We start from the raw sequence: 19,388 nt of genomic DNA on the forward strand, positions 1-19,388 counted from the left end.
TGGGTATATTACACATATATTTATTGTACTCAGTGAAAAGAGACACAAGTTGTCACCCTGGCTAAGTGTGTGGAGACAAGCCTGCTACAGAGATGTTCATACTCACTGTATTGCAGCCAGCTCTAACTCAGAGAGGATTTATCTCCCTGGGCCAACAGGCTCCTAAACCCTGCTAATTCAACACTGTGGGGACAGAACATCTCTGGGATGTCTCCACCCTATTTGCCTGAGCAAGATGGAAATGTCTCCACAATCGAGCAAGCCTCCACCTCCCCAGAGAGGCTGTAATTTCAGAGGGCACAGGGCTGGAGCCCACAGCTAGAACTCTGTTGTCAGACCAGCTTCTGAGGCAGGTTTGGAATCAATCTAGTCATCTCAGGCCTAGGTAAGGCAAAGTGGGAATTCTGAATCATGCTGATAAAAGAGGCTTTTCCTATTCCATTAGTATTTTCCTACCTGGCAGTCACTGTCCTTCAGTCATATCCTTTGGAGTTCTTTCCCATCCACTTGGGTAATTCTCTAAAAATGCGTTGTTGACTCGCTCTTGTGAACTACATTTCTCCCTGACCTGCTGTGTTTTTTATTCCTGCAACATTTACTGACTGTTAATCTCCACGTTAACCCTTCTAAAAGCAGCTGGAATGGCAGTGACTGTACCACCTGCTGTTAGTGTAGGACTGCTGAGATTATATTGCATTTCATTTCAGTTCCTGTTTCAAAGTCAGCTTTTGATTGACTGCTTCCAGTACCACTACCTAGAGTGGTGCAGAATCTTAAATTTTAAATGTGTTAAGTTACATCTGTTTCTATGAGCCATGCTAAAAATGTTTTTTTCAGCTGATCTAATTTGCTTGGAGAAACCCTGTGGAATCTGGACAGACCTGTCTGCAATATCTTAGCTAGCTCAGATGTCTCTTCATGGCACTGTGCCACACAGATACTGTCATGTTTTCAGGGGTTTCTGCTTTGCCCTTGGAAGATTTTTGTCCTCCAGATGCAAAGTCATGACTACACTTGTGGTGTGAATTTTTTCTTATTTCTGTATCCAACATCACACATTTCTGTCTGGGGAATATCTGAATGCTCCATGATTGTTTTTCCCTTTTAATCATAAATATTCTTATGCTTTTATCCTAAAGCTATTCATTTATATACTGATATGTCGTTTCTAAATATTTGCACTTCAACATTTTCCAATGCTGCCGTTTTCCTCCGAGAAGTATAATTTTCACCAGACATGAAAATATCAGGTGAAAATTCAAAGTCAGTTCTTTCTATTCTCCATAGTTCAGTTTTCTTGGATTTAACAATCATTTATATGACAAAACAGTCATGTTCTGGTCTGTCTGGTGACCCTCTTATTCCTATAACTCTGCTGTACTGAATACCCTCTGATATAACAATCAGCATTCTTGCCTGTCGCATAGTTTCTCCAAAAAAAATAACCTTCACCTTCCCTAAGGAACACTCCTTGCTGTGCTCCTGATTAAAAACAAAATGTCTTTTTTCTGCCTACCTTCATGTTTCTTATGATGTACAATGCTGAGCTCCACTGCTCCGGGATCTACCGCTTATCATCGCGAATGTATTGTCCCACTTGCCCTTCCCTGCATTTCAATTGTTCCTTGCCATCATTTGCTCTAAGAGTTGTCTCAAAAAACCCCAATGGGTTCAGAATTTAAGGTAACAAGTCCATTTTCTCCAGAAATCCCAGGAAGTTTGGCTCATCCACGCAAACAATTAGTGCAGAGAGTGCAGATATAAGAAATTTCTCTTTGCACCTGTTTTAAACTTTGTCCCCCCTCAAAAAAAGGAATTCTCACTCATAAAATATTCTTTTTCATTTAAAACAAAAATAGCCAGCAGCCTGAGTATCATGAAACTTCATTACAGAGTAATCTGAGCAGTGTCATCACAACTACTGCTTCAATTCATCATATACCAATGTATCAGCTTCATTCTCCATTTAGCTTGAGTGCTGGTAAACTCAATTTCTGCACATACCGACACTTCAGCACAATATAATGCAAACTCCTACACTTTCTAACCATCTCTACAATACAGCCATTTACTCCCTTAATTCTGCTAAGAAATGGAAAAATAAATGCTGTAAGTGGGAGTAGTTCTACTAATTTATTGCAATGAAATGATATTCTAATGCATTATAATACATTTTTAAAATGTAATTTTCATATTCATGCAGACAATAGCTGTCAAGATATTTTAACAGACTCCTGGTCCCTTTTATCACTTTATCTTTTTTAAGATGCGTGAACACAAACATTCCAGGTTTCAAAAGTGGCAACTGGTTTTGAAATATGGGGTTTAAGGATAAAGTGAGACACTTGATCTCAAAAGCACTAAGACAGCTTCTTTCCTTCCCCAGAGCACTGCAGAACTACCAACCAAAATGATTTAAGCTTGTTTACTATCCATGCTCCAGAGAGAAGCTGTACTGGGTTTGGTAGGGATGGAACTAATTTTCTTCGTAGCAACTTGTATGATGCTGTGTTTTGGGTTCATGACCAAAACAGTGCAGAAAACAGATCAGCGCACTGAATATCGCTGAGCATTGTCAGGGCCTTCTCTGTTTCTCACTCTGCACCCACAGTGAGAAGGCTGGGGAGTGGCCAAGAAGTTGGGAAGGTACACAGCCAGGACTGCTGACCCAATCTGACCGTGGAATAGTCCATAAACACAGCAATAAAAAGTTGTTTCCCCCAAGCAGGGACTGTTTGGAGACTGGCTGGTGCATCACACTGCTGGTGGGACAGAGTGAGTGACTGCCTTCCCATTAATTGGAATTTTTTTATTCTTATTTCCTTCTCTTAATAAACTCTCTTAACCTTGATCTCTAAGTTTTTCTTGGTTTTGCCCTTCTGATTCTCTCCCCTATCCCCTTGCAAGGGAGTAAGAGCAAGAACCCGTTAGTAAGAATGAAAATTGCAGCTGAACAATTTAACCCAGGTTATCTGTCCCTATATGTCATACTGTGGGTCTCAAGGAAAGATAAGACCTGGCCAGACAGCTACTGATATTTGTCTGGCACAGATGTGAAATCAACAGATCTGACCGACAGAAAAAGATGATCTCAACTACATACCTTGGAATGAGCACTCTTAAAGATTTTTATGGAAAGCTCATTGTGAAAACTGTATTTCTACCTCATATTTTTTTTTGTAAGTGCTAGAAACTTCCTAAATATTATAAAGTATTTAAAGACTATCGTCATTCAGGTCAGGGAGAAAAAAAGAAGATAAAATAAAATCCTATCCCTCTGCACTAACTTCTCCGAAAAAAAAAAAATCCTTCAATAATTATCTGTATAGTTTTCTTGCATTTTTCCCATTGCTTTTCAGGCTACTTCATAGGTTGATTGCAAGGTATTCTCTCCTTGAAAAGGTCTATTAAACTCTAAGTAACACTGAATCTAATTTATATGTGTACCCTAGGATGGGATTAAGCTTGGTCATCATCTCCTGTCTGATACCATCTCCACTCAATTATGCAACAGGAAGCAGAGCATGTGAAGGTGGAGACGTAAGTCCATTCATCATCACTACGCGATTTCACATTACCTAAAAGCTAATGCTCTCCATCCTCCCAACAATACAGCTTGTCTGCCTCCCTGTCTTGCATAACTAATTTAAACCATGTATGTTCTGCTTTCTTTTCTACTGCAAAAAGAAACATTATTTTCTTTGCTTCTCTGACTCATGTTTTGTACAAGTCTATTCCTTTTGTGTACATGCTCACCTACATCTTAAATTCAACTGCTTACTAGAATCATTAAATGTCTACAAGAGGTAAGTTCACGATTTCTCCCCAGTCAGAAATATCCTCAAATTATTTTTGTAACTCACAAGTACCTCTGCTGTTTATGCAGATTAGAATCTGAGGCTGAATCACCAGAGAATGACATAGATTTGGTTGATACTTAAATTCAATAGCGGCAGCCTGGCTGCTACAAAACAAGTCAAAGAATAAATACAGCTATCTAGGATGGAGTTCAGTATCTATAACATCAAAAAGACAGGATTTTCCTACCTGAAAGGACCAGCCTTTTGGGTGGCAATTCAATCACCATTTTAGTGTTAGAAAAAAAAAATTGCTGCACTAATGAATCCTTCTAAACTGACATACATGCCACTGGAATTAAAATCCCATGCCTTATACACAGCGAATTTCTGTGTCTCTCTAAATATCTTCCTATTGAGAAAGAAAAAGGTCAGGAGTTGTTTGTATGAAGCTGATAGCACATCCCAACAGTCATGATGGCTTGATTAGAGACACAGCCTAAACTCTCTAAACACACATGCAAGTTCCAACACAATATTGCCACCCCTGAGAGGGAGCAAATGCTGAACCTCCCAGGCTGCTGCTGTACCCAAACGTGTTCCCAAGATCACCTGAGGCACTGTGCCTATCAGGGAAGCTCTCATGGGCTTTGCAAAATCAGTGGCCTCGCACAACCCTTGTCTAGTACCCCACTATCTCTGAAAGGTATTGAGATGATAGAGAGCTACATAAATGCCAACACTCTTACACATGAAAAATCAAAGGTCATCTAAAGAAACATATTCTGCTGCTGAGGGATGAATAATTCTGAGGCTGGAATATCCTTTCTAATTTTTCAGTAAGACATGAAAGTGCTACTACTTGATGAAAGCACAGGGGACTTGTGCCCACCTACGATTAGCATCAGGCACATGTCTCATCAAAATCTGTGTCAGTTTGTGGCAAACTTATCACGGTCAATGTCAACACACCCTTGTTTTACTATCAAGAGACCTGAAAACTTCCCTGTTAAGGTGGAGAGCAGGTATTTTACACTTGCACTTGCCTGACTGAGCAAAACTGTTAGGTCTGTACACACCAGGTACAGATTCTCTTCCTTTTGATAGTCCGATTACACATTTTTATACGGAGGAGATTAAACACCTTTGATATCAACAGCCATTGTTCCGTTGTACATTCCTCCTTTATAACTCAATATCCTGCTACATATTTATCTATATTCCCTACTGAATGGGAATATGAGAAGATGGCTGCTATAGGAAGTTGCATAAAGGTTCTTTTCAGTCTTCTCTTTATCAAATATCTCTGTTTCCATGCTATGGCCTTTTTCTTATAGCTCTGCATTCATATTTATGTCTCTCTGCATTTATTGCCCTCTCAAAATCCTTAAGAAGTAACGCCAGTGAAGATAAAATAAAATAACCTATATTAATTTAAAATAATATCTGCCAGTTCTACACTGTTGCACATTGTGCTTCTTCCAAAGGCAGCTATGCAATTATAGGTACTTGGGTGCATAAAGTGATACGGAGGTTTCTATGGCAATTATTCATTTTAATTGAAAATTGTGTAGGGAAAGACTCATTTCAAGTGCAGCACACAATTTGCATTTGTTTCCAGAGAATCTGGACTTCCTTAGAGTTGTGAATTCCTATTTTTCAGGAAGACACAATTTTTAAAATTCTCTTGGGGGAGCAGGGGCTGGGAGACCAGGGTAAATTGTTTAGCTTATCAACATTTAGGAGCATGTATCCTTATTTTATATATATATATATATGAATAAGTATTATATAAATACTTATTCAGTACAGTATTTTTTACTGTCTGGTAAAGATTTGACTTTTAAATGAAAGAGAAAGAATTAAAAATACAATTGATGCACAATGCCCTTGAATCTCTGAGGTAGAGGAACCAGAAAAGGACAGAAGTACCAAAAAGGACAGCAAGGAGACAGGTCATCAGTGAGACCAAGTTGACCAGATCAAACATTTCTATTTTCATATATTTTAGCTACTCTGTGTTAGAATAATAACGAGGAGAAAGTTATTTCGGATCTTAATATATTTTAGAGTGTCAAAGAAAGAGTTGGAGGGAAGCAGCAGTTTCGCCTTGGTTAGATAATAAAAAAAGCTATAACTTAATTTCCTGTAGGAAAATAGGATTCCTTTCTCCTCCTTATTCCCATCACCACAATGAGTCAAACACATTTTAAGCCTAAATTTACAATGAAAACAAAGTACTGCAAGTGATGAAGACCTGAAAACAACTCTGAACTGTAATTTCACATTGACTAAATTCAGTGTTGCCTTTTCTAAAACAAGACTCTCCTGATTTTTTTGTCTATATCATTTTAAGGCTGTATAGGCCAAATGCCAGAAATGTCCCAAGTTAAAAATAGCTCTTGTCTCCTTCATAAGCAATAAAGAAATATTAATTTGATGTGAAGGTTGTGGTTGGAAGTGTTCTTTACCAGCCACACAATCCTCCTGACTGAGAAAAAACCCTCTTAGAAAGAGGTGGCCAAAGCAGTATGTGAGAAGAAGGAGAAGAGTAATTTTAATAATGTGGTTTTGGTACTAGTATGTCTGGCTCAGTACACTTCTGTACTGTAGAATATCTAGAAGAGAAAAGGAAGAATGACTCCTAACTTCAACATCAATGATTGCATCACTGTTCAGAAGAATGCAAAATTACATTAGTGGGATTTTCATAATATATGTCATCCATTTTTAATAAACTGCAGACTAATAATTAACCCCTTGTGGAAAGGCACAGGAATTTGAAGGGCACGTTTCTTCCAGGTGACTGACTCATTTTCCTTTTTCACCAGAAGTTCTATTTTTGTCAGAAAATGGCTTTGCAAGACAGGGGAACCAACTTGCTTGAGAAAGGAGCATGAGCATGGAAGGGGTCTCACCAAGGACAATCCAGCAAGGAAGAGCTTTTCACTGCACGGACAATTTCCTGTATTTTTGGCACCAGTTCTGCCATATGGTGGTGGTCCTAAGGTCTCTGGTTGGACTTGATGAGACCTTAAAGTCTTTTCTAACCTTAATTATTATATATACTGGCGGCTCTCACTTCTCTCATATTCTGTTGGACTCTCAACCCTCTTTGACACTTACATTCATTCCTTCATTTTACTATTTGACTATCTCATAATTATTAAAATATACAGCTATCAAAAAAACCAGGTTTCTTGAATTTTTTTTATGCTTCCAGACACAAAAGAAATACACTCTCACTCCTACGTGTACCAGTCATATAAATAGAAAATAAACTATTGAAGGGAAGTAAAGTTCAAAGTAAGCAAATTTGTTTTATTTCTGAACATGGCAACTCTCAGAGTTACTCAGCTCTGATGGTGATGAAAGGCTGCTGGTGATGCTGCTTGTCTAAGCTTCTGCTTTCCAACAGAACATAACTCTATAGCTATTCAAGCTTCCATTAATTTTCAGGGTTTGAGAAACACAGCTATTAAAAACCAATGTTCATGGTGTTGAAAGGACAAGTAAGACCTGCAGGTTGATTCTGGCTAACAATAAGAGACAGGTTTGAATAGACTCTGGCAGAGGCACTGCTGTCAATAAATTAAATGCAATGACTGGTTCTAGTAGAAAGCTGCTTTTTTATAGCCAAATTGTATGCCTGGCTGGGAGAAGTGGGAAACAAGGAAAGACAATAAGGGGAAGCCTATACAGTTTCACTTACCATCATTTCCTGACAAAACCACTAATAAATATCTCTTTCCTTTTTGGCTCAATAATGCAACTATCGAAAGAACGTGAAGGAAATAGATTTCTTACTTATAGGAGCCCATACATATACAAACAGGAAAAATTGCCAGTGGAAGCTGCAGCTTCCCTCTCAGAAGTGGCAGAATGTTTTCCATGCAGGAATTGGATGTACTGCTCACACCCCTCAGAACACTTGAGACTGGAAATATCACACAGAGTGCAAACCGCTGCTGACATAAGACTTTAATATCTCCAGCTAAAGGATCTGAAGTTTTTCTTCACCACATGAAGACATTTCCATGTGCACTAGATGCAGAGTAATTCCTCCATAAAATTAATCATCAAATATTCCTTCAAGTCTTGGGACGAGCTAAAAGTCCAATAAAGACTGTGGTCCCTTAAATTCACACACTTGAGCTCTGCACATCTCCTGTGGGGAATATAAATTGCTTCTAGCACTTACTACTCTGCATGCCATTCAAATTCTGTTGCTTTAATTCATTAAATTCAAAACTAATACAAACTCCAATTATTTGTTGTAAAAGTAGAGATTTTGCTAAAGCACACAGAAAATTCAATTCAAACCAAAATGGCTCCAATGCTTAAATTAATGTATTTGCAGTCCCTGCACGTCTTTCTCAGCATCCTTTAAAATGTCACTTATTTTATAAAAGATATAGATTTTCTGAGTACTGATGTGCCCTATCAACAGACAAGTGTCTCTGCTTTTAGTTTTGCAGACATTTCTTACCCACCCCAAATCACTAATGATTACAGCTAAAATAAAGGGGTGCATGTGGGCAAAGGTGACAGCACAGGACTTACAGCTGGAAAGTTTGCACCTTATAAAACCTCTCATCTTCAATCCTACATTCAAAAGGTACTTATGATTTCAAAGAAATTGCAAATCAAATGATTACACGCTACAGGAAATTAGATAAAAGAGAAAGGAACCACTTCAACACCATCAAGAGATTCTATTCAGCTATTATATTAATAGTAAAAAAACATATTTTGATTGCAGCTTCTGCAGGTATAAAATGACAGGTTTTAGATGCTCTTTTATTGAAGTGCACAGATCCACAGAGCATTTTTAGTCCTACAAGGTATTTTAAACTCTTGTAATCATTCAGCAAAGCATTTGGACAGCAGTTCTTTAATTTTGAGCAGAGTAATAACTGCACTTGTTAAAATATGTTCTAGAGTATGTAGCACCTTTCAAAATAAATTCAAGCACCAGAATTAACTGTTGAACTTTTGTACTACTGAAATCAACACCAAAGCTTTTACATTTTTTAAAGCCAAGTGACGAATTTATTACTCCTAACTTTAATTTCTTTACAGAATGTACTGCAATCTTGACATTAACATTCTATTATGTAAAATGCAACACTTTTTCAGTTGAATTAAATGTCTACAAATATGTAGTACTGCAAAATAATGTCCTTATTTTTGCAAGGAATGGATGCTTTCTGGTCTTTTGTTCTTCACTAATTTAACTAAAATGTAAAAAAAAAAATCTGTGCATGGAAACATTGGAGACATCTGGACACAAAATCCCAGCATTTTTTATTAGCTGTTAAGAACAGCTACCACAGCAACTGTGCATTGCACCAGCAACCAGACTGCTGTACACTAGTGGCAAACTAGTGTAAAAATAATATAAAATAAAAAATAAATGTAAAAATATATAGAATATTTTTTCATACACACTAATAAAAAAGAGTCACAAAGTTTTATGGGCTACTACTTCTCTTCCCACTCATAAATGCTCTTCCAATATATTTTTCAACAACGCAAAATTATCTTCAAATAAGTCCTTCAATGTAAATTATCTTAAAATAAGCCTTTCTATGCAAATTATCTCAAAGTAAGCCTTTCAAATCCTATTCTTTTTCTTTAATAATTTAAATATAATATAATGTGCAAGAGAGTATTTCAGTGAACCCCAGTCAAAAAAAAAAAAATCACATAATAATTATAACGGAAGACATCAATTCCGAAAATATATGGGAAATACCTTCACATCAGAGTATTAAAGAGAAATGGCTTTAAACATTTATTTCTTACAAAAAACCAGTGCAGAAGCATGAGTTCAGGAAACAACTTACCTTTCTTGTCATCGAAGTACAGTGTCTGTTGAGCTGGATTTGACCACTGGAGGGAGGTGTTATCATTTTGATCGACCCTGCAGGTCAAATTTGCTGTTCCACCTTCAACAACTGTGACGTTCTGTGTGAGTGGAAACTGCCCTTGGCTGCCTGAGGAGGGAGGGAAGGGATGCAGGAAGGAAGAGAACAAGAGAAAAAAAAAAAAAGAAAATATTTAAGTTGCAGGATTGAATTTATTGCAGCAGCTTCCCACAGATGATAGACCCGGAATTCAATGTGATCTAGTCTGACCAAAGAAAGGTAGTATAATAAATTTTTTAAAACTGCATTTACAGTATATTCATTACAACCAAGAAACAGCTGGATGAATTAAGAAATAAGGGTTTCCCCCCTTCTTTGTCCTCCTCTGTGAGTCATACTATTTAATTTCAAAGAAATACTCAGCATTTTTGCCTCCTCAGACGTACCAAAGACAACTCAGTGCAGACAATACAGTTAAATCATTGCTGAAAACATAACATAAAAATCCACAGAGTTTTTAACAGAGAGGGATGGGGCAACCTTGACTCTCTGTTTCCTTTTAATACATTTTAAAGGCCTCTCAGGATGATGCTTTCTGTTCAGGTTTGGAAAGTTGTTGGAGAACAAATGTAGTGTGAATCTAACACTTGATGCATACTCTGTTGGGGGAATATAACCTGGTCTCATATGAAAATGGAAGAAGTGATGTAGTAGGTCTCTTTCACATCTGTGATTCTATCCCAGAGCATTATCAATCACATTAAGTGCTTGCTGAAAAGTCACTGGGAAGGTTTCCAAATGCCTCTACACAACAGAGGAGCAGTATCAGTCAGGTTCTTGAATCACAAGCATTTCCAATGGCATAGTTAGGCTAAAGTGTTTATGTAGTGTTATAGCACACCCCTTGTCAAGCAGCACAACACATTCTGACAAAACAGGACTGCAAGAAGGGTGCACAGAAAAAACATGGAAGTGGGTTTTAACATGGGTGCGGAAAGAAAAAAAAATCTTCAATAATCATCAAAGCAAGACACTTCATTGAACATATGATTGTTAACTAGGAGTTATATTATTTATTTGAGGGTACAATGCAAAAGAAAGACAACCTCATACTCCACGTGAAATATATGCTTCTTTCTTCTCCTGCTTTTACAGAGGTTCTATTAAAAGAAGCACTGAAGAGTAGGTAGAGATGCTTGCATAAGAAGTGTAATGCCAAGATTGACACTCAAGTGGGATGTGTCAGAAATTAAAAACCTCTCTACAGTCCTACAGGAAGGAACAAGCTCATAGATGTGTCACAAGCACATCAAGGAAATAATATATACAATATCCATTAATGATACAATACAAAATCATAAAACCTTCAGAGAAACATTCTATTTTAGTGGTTCTCATCAGACTTGTTCCCAAGTAAGTTAAACTGAGGCACGTCTTTTATACAAAAGCATGAAAATATGAAAATCTATTACCTAGGATACAGGTTTGCAGATGACCAGAGTAAGAAAGTACTAAATAAAAGATTAACAACCAAACTTCTATTTGACCTATTGATATTGCACAAACCAGAATTCTAGTCAGATTTTGATTTCCCTATGTAAAATAATCCTCATGGCCTTAGACATGGAACAAAATCACCGAGATCAGTGAAATTAATACTTTCATCAAAATGCAGATCTGAATAAATGGTATAATTTTTGTATAAATATCAACTACAGCTGTCTAATGATCAAGATTTACCATGTACTGATATTTACTTTAAGAGAGTATTTACTATCAACAGGATAACAGATATAGTAAAAAAAAATAGGAATACTAAAAATACCATAGCTAATTTAAATGCTGCAAATAATAAATGCCAAAATTCTCATGACATCCTCTGTATCTGACACTTCATTAATCAAACCCTGCTTCTTGAAAACCACACATTGAGAAATATATGATGAGAGAAAAATCATAAACAAGGATGGAAAAAAAAAAGAAAACAGAAAAGATTTGTAATTTCCTTCCACTTCTCCTCTTTCAATTCCAATGTGTCAAGGAACTTCAAGATATTGCATAAATTGCTTATCATTTAAATTGGAATTTTTTAAATCCAGAAAAATGCACACAGCCTGTTATTACTTCCACTAAATTACAGGCAACTTACCAAAGGAATAACCTTCTAAAGTATGAGCTGTGAATAGGAGGCTATGTGGGCTAAAACACTTTTTGCCTGCAAGAAGCATTAAACAGAACCTAGTGCCAGAGATTAGCACAGAGAAATCTGTCACTTACATTAAAGAATTGGAATGGGAGGTAGTTTAATAAAGAACCTGCTGTAATGACTCAGGACCCTATTAACACAGATGAGGAGATCTCCCCATAATTACCCTGTGTTGTCTGTCTGATATTACAGCTTTTATCATGAAGGTGTCAGTGTACGTGCACTCCATCATTTGTTAATGACTGCCAACTCAGACCCATCTCTGGTCAAGAAGTAAACTATTCTGATCAACCATATAAATTGAAACTGTAGATGCCGTAACCTGAATAGGTCAGAAGAATTTTCTGTTCTCTGACCAACCTAGTGATTGCTGATGATTTGGAAACAAGAATTAATTTAGAATATAAAACTAAGACAAAACCATTCATTGTATCTCTTGCCAACAGAGGATCTGTATGGTTCTGGAGAAGATGCACAGAGCTTCATGGGAAGTTTGGACTGGAGAAAGAGGTACAGAGAAAATGAGAGAAAATTTAATATGGAAAGTAGCCTGAGTAGAAAGAAGGGAGCCTTTGCAGGACAGAGAAAACGATATAAAGCAAGTCCAAATGAATGGATACTGCACTCTTCTAGGTGAAAACAAAAATTATTAGCAAGTGATGGAAAACTAAGACAAAGAAAACCTTATGAGATTTATTTTACTGTTGCATCTAACTTGGGATACTGAAGTAGGGCTGGAAGGACAGGAGAAGGTTGTAAAGCTCTATATGAAACAGGTGAAAACTAAAGCAAGCACCACCATCCTGCCCTTTTACTGCAGTAAAAGTGTGAAAGAAGTGGATTATGCTACTAGAGACTCATGGTTCTTGAGCATCTGACAAAATTGTGTGGCAGAGGCCTTGTTTCTGTTAATGTCCCCTAAAAAAAAGCATTCCATCTTAACTTAACAAGTCCAGTAGTGGAAAATTTAGTGGCCCCTTCAGTAACTTATTTCAGAGAGCAACAGTCCCCATTGTTCAAACAAAACCACAAAATCTACTTCTGCTCTGCATTTGTCTTGCTTAGCACCCAGCTTCCACTGGCTCTTGTATCTTTTCCCCTGCTCTGAAGAGCCCTCTCTCATCAAATTTCTCTTGTAGGTACTTAGAGACTGTGATCCTATCACCCATTAACCTTCTTTTTGATAATCTAAATAAATTGAGCTCTTAAGTCTTTCTGCAGAAATCTCATTTTTCTAATCCTTTAATTAGTCTGTGCCTCTGTGTGCCCTCTTCCATGTGTCCTCTTCTTTCTGAAGTGTGCAGCCCAGACCTGGAAGCCCCACTGCTGCAGCCACAGCAGGCAGAAATCCAAAGGTGGTGCCACTTTTCTGCCAGGTTTTGGTATTCTTGTTTGCACACTTAAAAGATTGCCTTGGCCCCATGGTCAGACCCAGGTGTGGCTGAAGGTTTACCATGGGGCTGGCATTTTTCCTCACACACCCTTCCAGTTCTCTTCACTGCACTTAACACAGCTTTTTAGGCAAGTTCAGTAGAATTTACTTCCTACTTAACTATTAACTGAGATGATTGACAGGTATAATTGAGAAAATGAATATGACAGGGATTATTATCCCTGTCATGGCTGACCATCCTAAACACAGGGCTACCCATCCAGCTTACTTGCTATCCTCCCAACAAATGGCTGGGAATGGATGACATTTCTAACCTCCAGCAGCAGGTCAAGTCATAAATAAATAAATAAACAAACAAACAAATATATATATATATATATATTTATCCACTACACTATGTAAAATTACATTCCGTTCCAAAATCAAATCTAGAGGGAGGACAAACAATTTTACTGCCTGTATGGAATACACTAAAAAAGACTTAAAAATAAATACTGATGGCCCACATTACTAATTCCCTTGCATCTGAAAAGGAAAAAACTACAAGGTTATGCAAAGGTAAACAAGCAGTGATCTTACTGCAGAAAGGAGGCTGCATCAAGACATCATTGTCATCATGTTGTATCCCAGCCCCTCTGCTCATTTTAGAAGCTTTGTTAGCAGTACTATTTCAACTTTTTGGACTAGATGGAGCTATGCTTAAATATATTCTACCACAGGTTGTTTCTGCAATGCTTTGTGGAGGACCAGTTCTCATATTTCATTAGCCACAAGCTGTTCTCTGTCAAGAAAGGCTTTTTTTTTTTCTTTTTCCCACCCAGAAATCATGGCTAAACTGTTTTTACATTTAGCACTGATTTTTATCTCAGTATGTGTCAAGTCTATGTAGAATAATTACCATTATTTGGTCCAGTTTGTAAACATTCATCATGTGAGTTCGCCTCATGGTTTTTTGTTTATGCTTGGGTTAAGTTTTGTGCTTGGTTTTGTGGCTTTGCTTTTGGTTTTCGTTTTTGTTTTGTTGTTGTTGTTTTTTTTTTTTTTATTTTTTGCAATTACAATGAAAGCTCTTTAATGAGTTTAACACTCCCAGTTGATGCTTAGGTGATACATTCTAATCAATTTACCAGGCTAATTATAAATGTGACTAGGTGGCTGTAAGCACAGAGAAAACATAATTCTCTCTTTAGTTTTGTTTCTGAAAAGTCTCTTTTTGTAAAGTAAATAGCTATGTCACAAATTAAGAGTATTTCACATTATCAGGGCAGCAAGCTTTGCCACTCTGTATCATAAAGGCAGAAAAAGAAATGGCTTTAGTTAGAGAGCATGGCCTGGAAAAGAGGTGAGAGAGACAGCAGTGAATTATCCATGTTTTGCCACATTGGTTCTACTTTTGAGAGCCTGGCAGACCAGTGTCCCCATGAGGTAAATTAAGTTTATCAGCATGCAATAGGGAAAAAGCAGAGTCTAAAGTTTTATAGCAGACATTTATCCTTTTCAGTCTTGCATGGAACCACAAAGCCATGGGCTTTTTATTTGATACCTCTATAGCATGGTGTCAGCCAAAACCAGGGCCCATAAAATGCACAGGATTAGCAGAGGAAATTAAAAAAAAAGCCCAAACTTGAGCAAATTAATTTTCAAAAAAGTCTGATTTTTAATATTGATGTTAACAGGACCAGACCCTAAAAATAAATATTTGGGTGGGAGGGAAAGCAGCTTACTATTTGAAATAGCAGCTTACATCTGTAGGGAGACTAGATTAATTTTTCTTTCTTAGTAAAGAAACTAAAACATTAGGGGGAAGAACCCATTATGATGAAATATCTAATATACTGAATCACTTTTCTGGCTTTCTCACTTAATTTATATATGAAATAATGCAAACATCTCTCCAAGGAGACAAAGTGTTATTAGCTTGTCTTTACCTAATTTAAAGAGTAATGATATTGTGAATTGCATTTCAGCAGGAATAAACAGTGATCTGCATTACTGTGCACTGTGGGCTTTTTCTGACTTTGCAATGGGAATGAATCTGCTTCTCTTTTTTGTCAGCATGGAGACCAGATTGAAGGTTCATGTCCTGGAAATTCTGAAGGAAGAAACTAGGCAAGTTGTTGCCTTTACTATTTTAATTTTTTTTTAGAACAGTCCTTAAGAGTGTGGTAAAAATATCGATGACAGATTAAAAAAGGCAGTTTAACTCCAGATGCATAACTACCTGCTTTGCTTTATTCTAAAAGAAAATACAGCCATGTGCATGCATGTTAAACTGCATTCATACAGCATTTTTAAAGAACAAAAGATTGCCTGAGCATTATTTGATACACATAGTCCTTGACTGGATGAATTCACCTTTCTGAACTTGCTGTTTTAAATAACAGTAATTTAGTTCTATATCTGGATGGTAAATACTTTTTTGAGTTTATGCAGTTATGCTGTTGAGTTTAAGTTGTTTGCTCACTGCAGAAACATCATTTAAAAAAAGACGCAAACCAAACAAAACAAACAAAATTGTGTCCTGCAATAACTGTTACATACTCCAGTAACAAAACCTCTTGCAGAGAACACTGGAATTAATGAGAACACTGCAGAAACTTAGTACAGAATGACAGGTTTCAGAGAGAGAGAATAAATAATGCAGTGAATAACTGTTAACCCCAGATTGTGCATTCAAGGTCACTGAGCCTTTTTAAATGTTTCAGCAATACTAAAATAATGCAAAGGCAAAGGACAAGAGTGCTGTCTCTGATTTCAGACTATGAAATTTATGTCTGATAGCAAAAACAGAAAAGGAAGAAGCCACTTCTTCCTTCCTTCACTCCATGTGTTTCAGGTGTATGTTTCCAAACCAGCAGCTAACTCAAAATATCATTAATTTGGGCTATATGACAGTGAAAGAGATAGCAGATATAAATTGGAACAAAAAAAAAAATTGAAGTAAAATTATTCCACAATAATAAACAGGAAAAAAGTATGAGAGAGATAATAGGGTAAAAAAACCAAAACAAACCAATGCTGTCTCCTAGGAACCTTGCCTAAGTGCCTATTTTTTACTCTTTTCAGGCTATCACCATGGTATTACTTGCTTGTGAATGGAGAAGAGAATCCAGTGATTTTCTTCAGTTATTATTTATTAAAAGGCATTCTCTTCCAGCACTCTGAATTCCTGAGGAAGTTACAAATCCAAACATAATTGAAGTGAACCTCATCTTCCCACAAAAGTTTTAACAAACTGATCAATTTTCTCATTCTCATAATTGTAGATATGGCTCAGAGCTTTGTGTCACTTGTCACTTTAAAGCTTTATGCTCAATTCTTTGTGCCTTAACAAATTGAAAAGTCCTTTTTCTCTAAAAGCAGGACAGCATCCAGTCCCAACATGAAGAGTAAGGAATTGGACACTTTAATTTCTTTCAGGATCTGGGTCACCACATTTCTATTCCTAATCTGTAATATGTCTGCAAAGACACCTTTGCTAACCTCCCAATTATTCAGAAAGCCAACCACAGCCTTTCCCACAATTCTCCTCTATTTTAATCCTGGTTTGATATACTTTAGGCAGAGTAATTTCAGAGTAAATATAAATAGAATTTAACATTAATGCTAGGGGCAAATATTTTGAAAAATAATACTTCTATTGCAAATAACTAATGTGTAAAAAATATGGAAATTACTAGAAATTCCAAAGTAATTAAGAAAATTTTGGCTAGAAGATGGACTGATATAATTAGAAATATTAACTTTTCACACAGTATTCAAAGAAAACAATTTTTCTTCAGCAAAAATCAAAATATCTTGGTTTTCAAATTTTCAAATCAAACATTTCACTTCATTTCACAAAGAAGAAAAATTACATAAAGAAGAAAATTACACAAAGAAGAAAAAATGTATCAGTAGATTTGATTCATCTTTTCCCTCCTCAATTTGCTACAATCCTTTTCCTGACTTCCTTTCTCTCATTTGTGAAAAATTGTAAATCTATCGGAAGAAAATGTTCTCTTAGGCTTTCCAGCTATTGAGTTCTATAAAAGAAAAGATATTTGCATCCCTCTAGGAATACTTTTCCTCCTTCCTTCATCCTTAAAGACAAATCATGGTATTTGAAGTCCAACATGTAGGTAACCCACCTGGCAAGGACTTTCTTATTGCATACCTATTTATCTTTGTTCTCTGTTTGACCTTTTTTTTGTATCTGAGCAGAACACACCCAAGGTTTAAAAGCCTTCCACTCTTAACTTTGTTTCACCAACTTCTGAAATGTCATTCAAAGAGAAGCTAAAAGACAGAGAAGTGGCAGCTACGCAAATCAGCTCCAAGTAATGCTGTTGTTTGAATGCTTGTGATCTCAGAAAGCATTCAGAAATCCACCAGAATGCACCATAACTGCACTGCTTATTTCTAGTTCTAAACACACATAGCAAGAGCTCGCTCACCAAATGGAACTTCCTGTGTTTAAATGGAAGCTTGAACTTTTCACTCTATTGAACAGCTGAGCAGAAGTGAAAAATAAAACTGTTCTAGGTTTGCCTTCATATTTGCCCACACAGTAGCTTTATTCTTGTTAAAAAAATTAGAACTAAACACATCTGGTACATATTTGCACATATATGTCCACATAGGAGAGGGGAGTGAAGAACAGTGATAAAATTGCTAATAAACCCTAGCTTGTTTCTGTGGATTTAACTTCTTTTTACTTCAGTATATTTTAATTAGACTAGCACAGCACATTTAAACATGATCTTACCACCCCTGGTTTGGAAGCAATCTGAATAAGAATAACCTGTCAATGCACCAGTACACTAAATAAATCTTTGCTGCCTGGACTTCCAACACTTCACTGCTCAGTTTGCTTCAGGTGACATGTCATCCTCAAAGGTAATTGAAGAAAAGAGCAAAGGTGGGGAAAACAGATTTTGATCAGAGACTTATCTGTTCTGATTACTACATCACGGGTGGTTTTCAGTGAAATACTCTGTAGTTGTAAGTAGTACTGATAAAACTATCCTAGCAGTAAATGGGGATCAATATACAGGGGTCAGACCTTTGAATTCTGTCAATGGAACAAAATATGGACAAGCTTACTTAGATACTTTTGAAAAAATCCCTTTCATAAACATAAAAACTATTCTGAAGAGTTGTGTTTTAACCCACAAACGAAACCCTGTCTTAAAGGTGGGAAATATCGTGCACGCAGTTTGATCTGAACCAGCACTTCCCTTAATGACCTTGTGTTGATCAATACCTAAACACATCCTGGCCAGCTGGGAACGGTCCCTGAAGAAAGCAGTTTGGATTCTCACAAAGGAAAAGTCAGAATGATTAATAAAGTGTTTTCCACTTGTGATCATCTGTAGATTCACAAAGTTTTCACTCCTGATGGTTTCACCATCCTGTTGATACCTACCTTCTTTCATGTTTGACTTTTTTTCTTGTGCAGAGGACATCACAGCTCAGTTTAGGCTCATGAAAGTTCAAGTACAAAACAACAGTTTCAAAACTGACTTTGTACTTGATGGGTTGCTTTCCCCTCCCTTGGTTTACACAATAAAATAAGGCCAGGAATTGGTCTGGAGAATAACTGCTTTATACAATTCTAGCAGCCTTTTTGAGTCTAAGTGGCACCAAACTATAAACAACAAAATTACTTAGGCCAAACTACGCTTTTAGGCATCAGAAGCCAGGCTTGACCTACAAAAATGAAAGGCAGTCTACACCAAACAAAGATGGATTTTCCACTCTGCCCTCTCCCCTTGTTGCCTCAACACTTGCTCTTTGCCTCTGCTCTGCGTCCCAGCAAAGAATGGCCCTTTCCCTTCTAACAACACTATTAGTATTTCAGAATGACAGAGGAGGCTTCATCCTGTGCAACCTTCTGAGTGAAGAGAATGCTTTCTCAGGTGATTGCTCTTTGGCAAATTTCATCTGGGAACCAGGTCAATTGTTCCTGTTAGCAGATATTAGAAGATGAGGATTGGATCCTGCTATTCTTTCATGTACCTGTTTCCCTAATGAATCTTGCATGCAGATCAGCTGTAGATGTGGCTCTAATTTTGTGCAATTTAGATATCACTCCATGCAAAACTGCATTAGACTTGGGTGTACTTTGAAATAAAATCACT

The 19,388-nt window shown here is 36.9% G+C and overlaps 1 protein-coding gene across 3 annotated transcripts in view; it reads right to left on the minus strand.

Moving 5' to 3' along the window:
- CADM2 (cell adhesion molecule 2) overlaps positions 1-19,388 on the minus strand; it is a 573,596-nt gene that overhangs the window by 155,028 nt on the left and 399,180 nt on the right. For all 3 annotated transcript variants that reach the window (XM_066571920.1, XM_066571921.1, XM_066571919.1), the window contains one exon: positions 9,647-9,796. In XM_066571920.1, coding sequence (XP_066428017.1) covers positions 9,647-9,796 — 150 coding nt within the window. The remainder of the gene's footprint in view (positions 1-9,646; positions 9,797-19,388) is intronic.

This window comes from Molothrus aeneus, chromosome 2 (assembly GCF_037042795.1).
Source record: "Molothrus aeneus isolate 106 chromosome 2, BPBGC_Maene_1.0, whole genome shotgun sequence".
NCBI lineage: Eukaryota > Metazoa > Chordata > Aves > Passeriformes > Icteridae > Molothrus > Molothrus aeneus.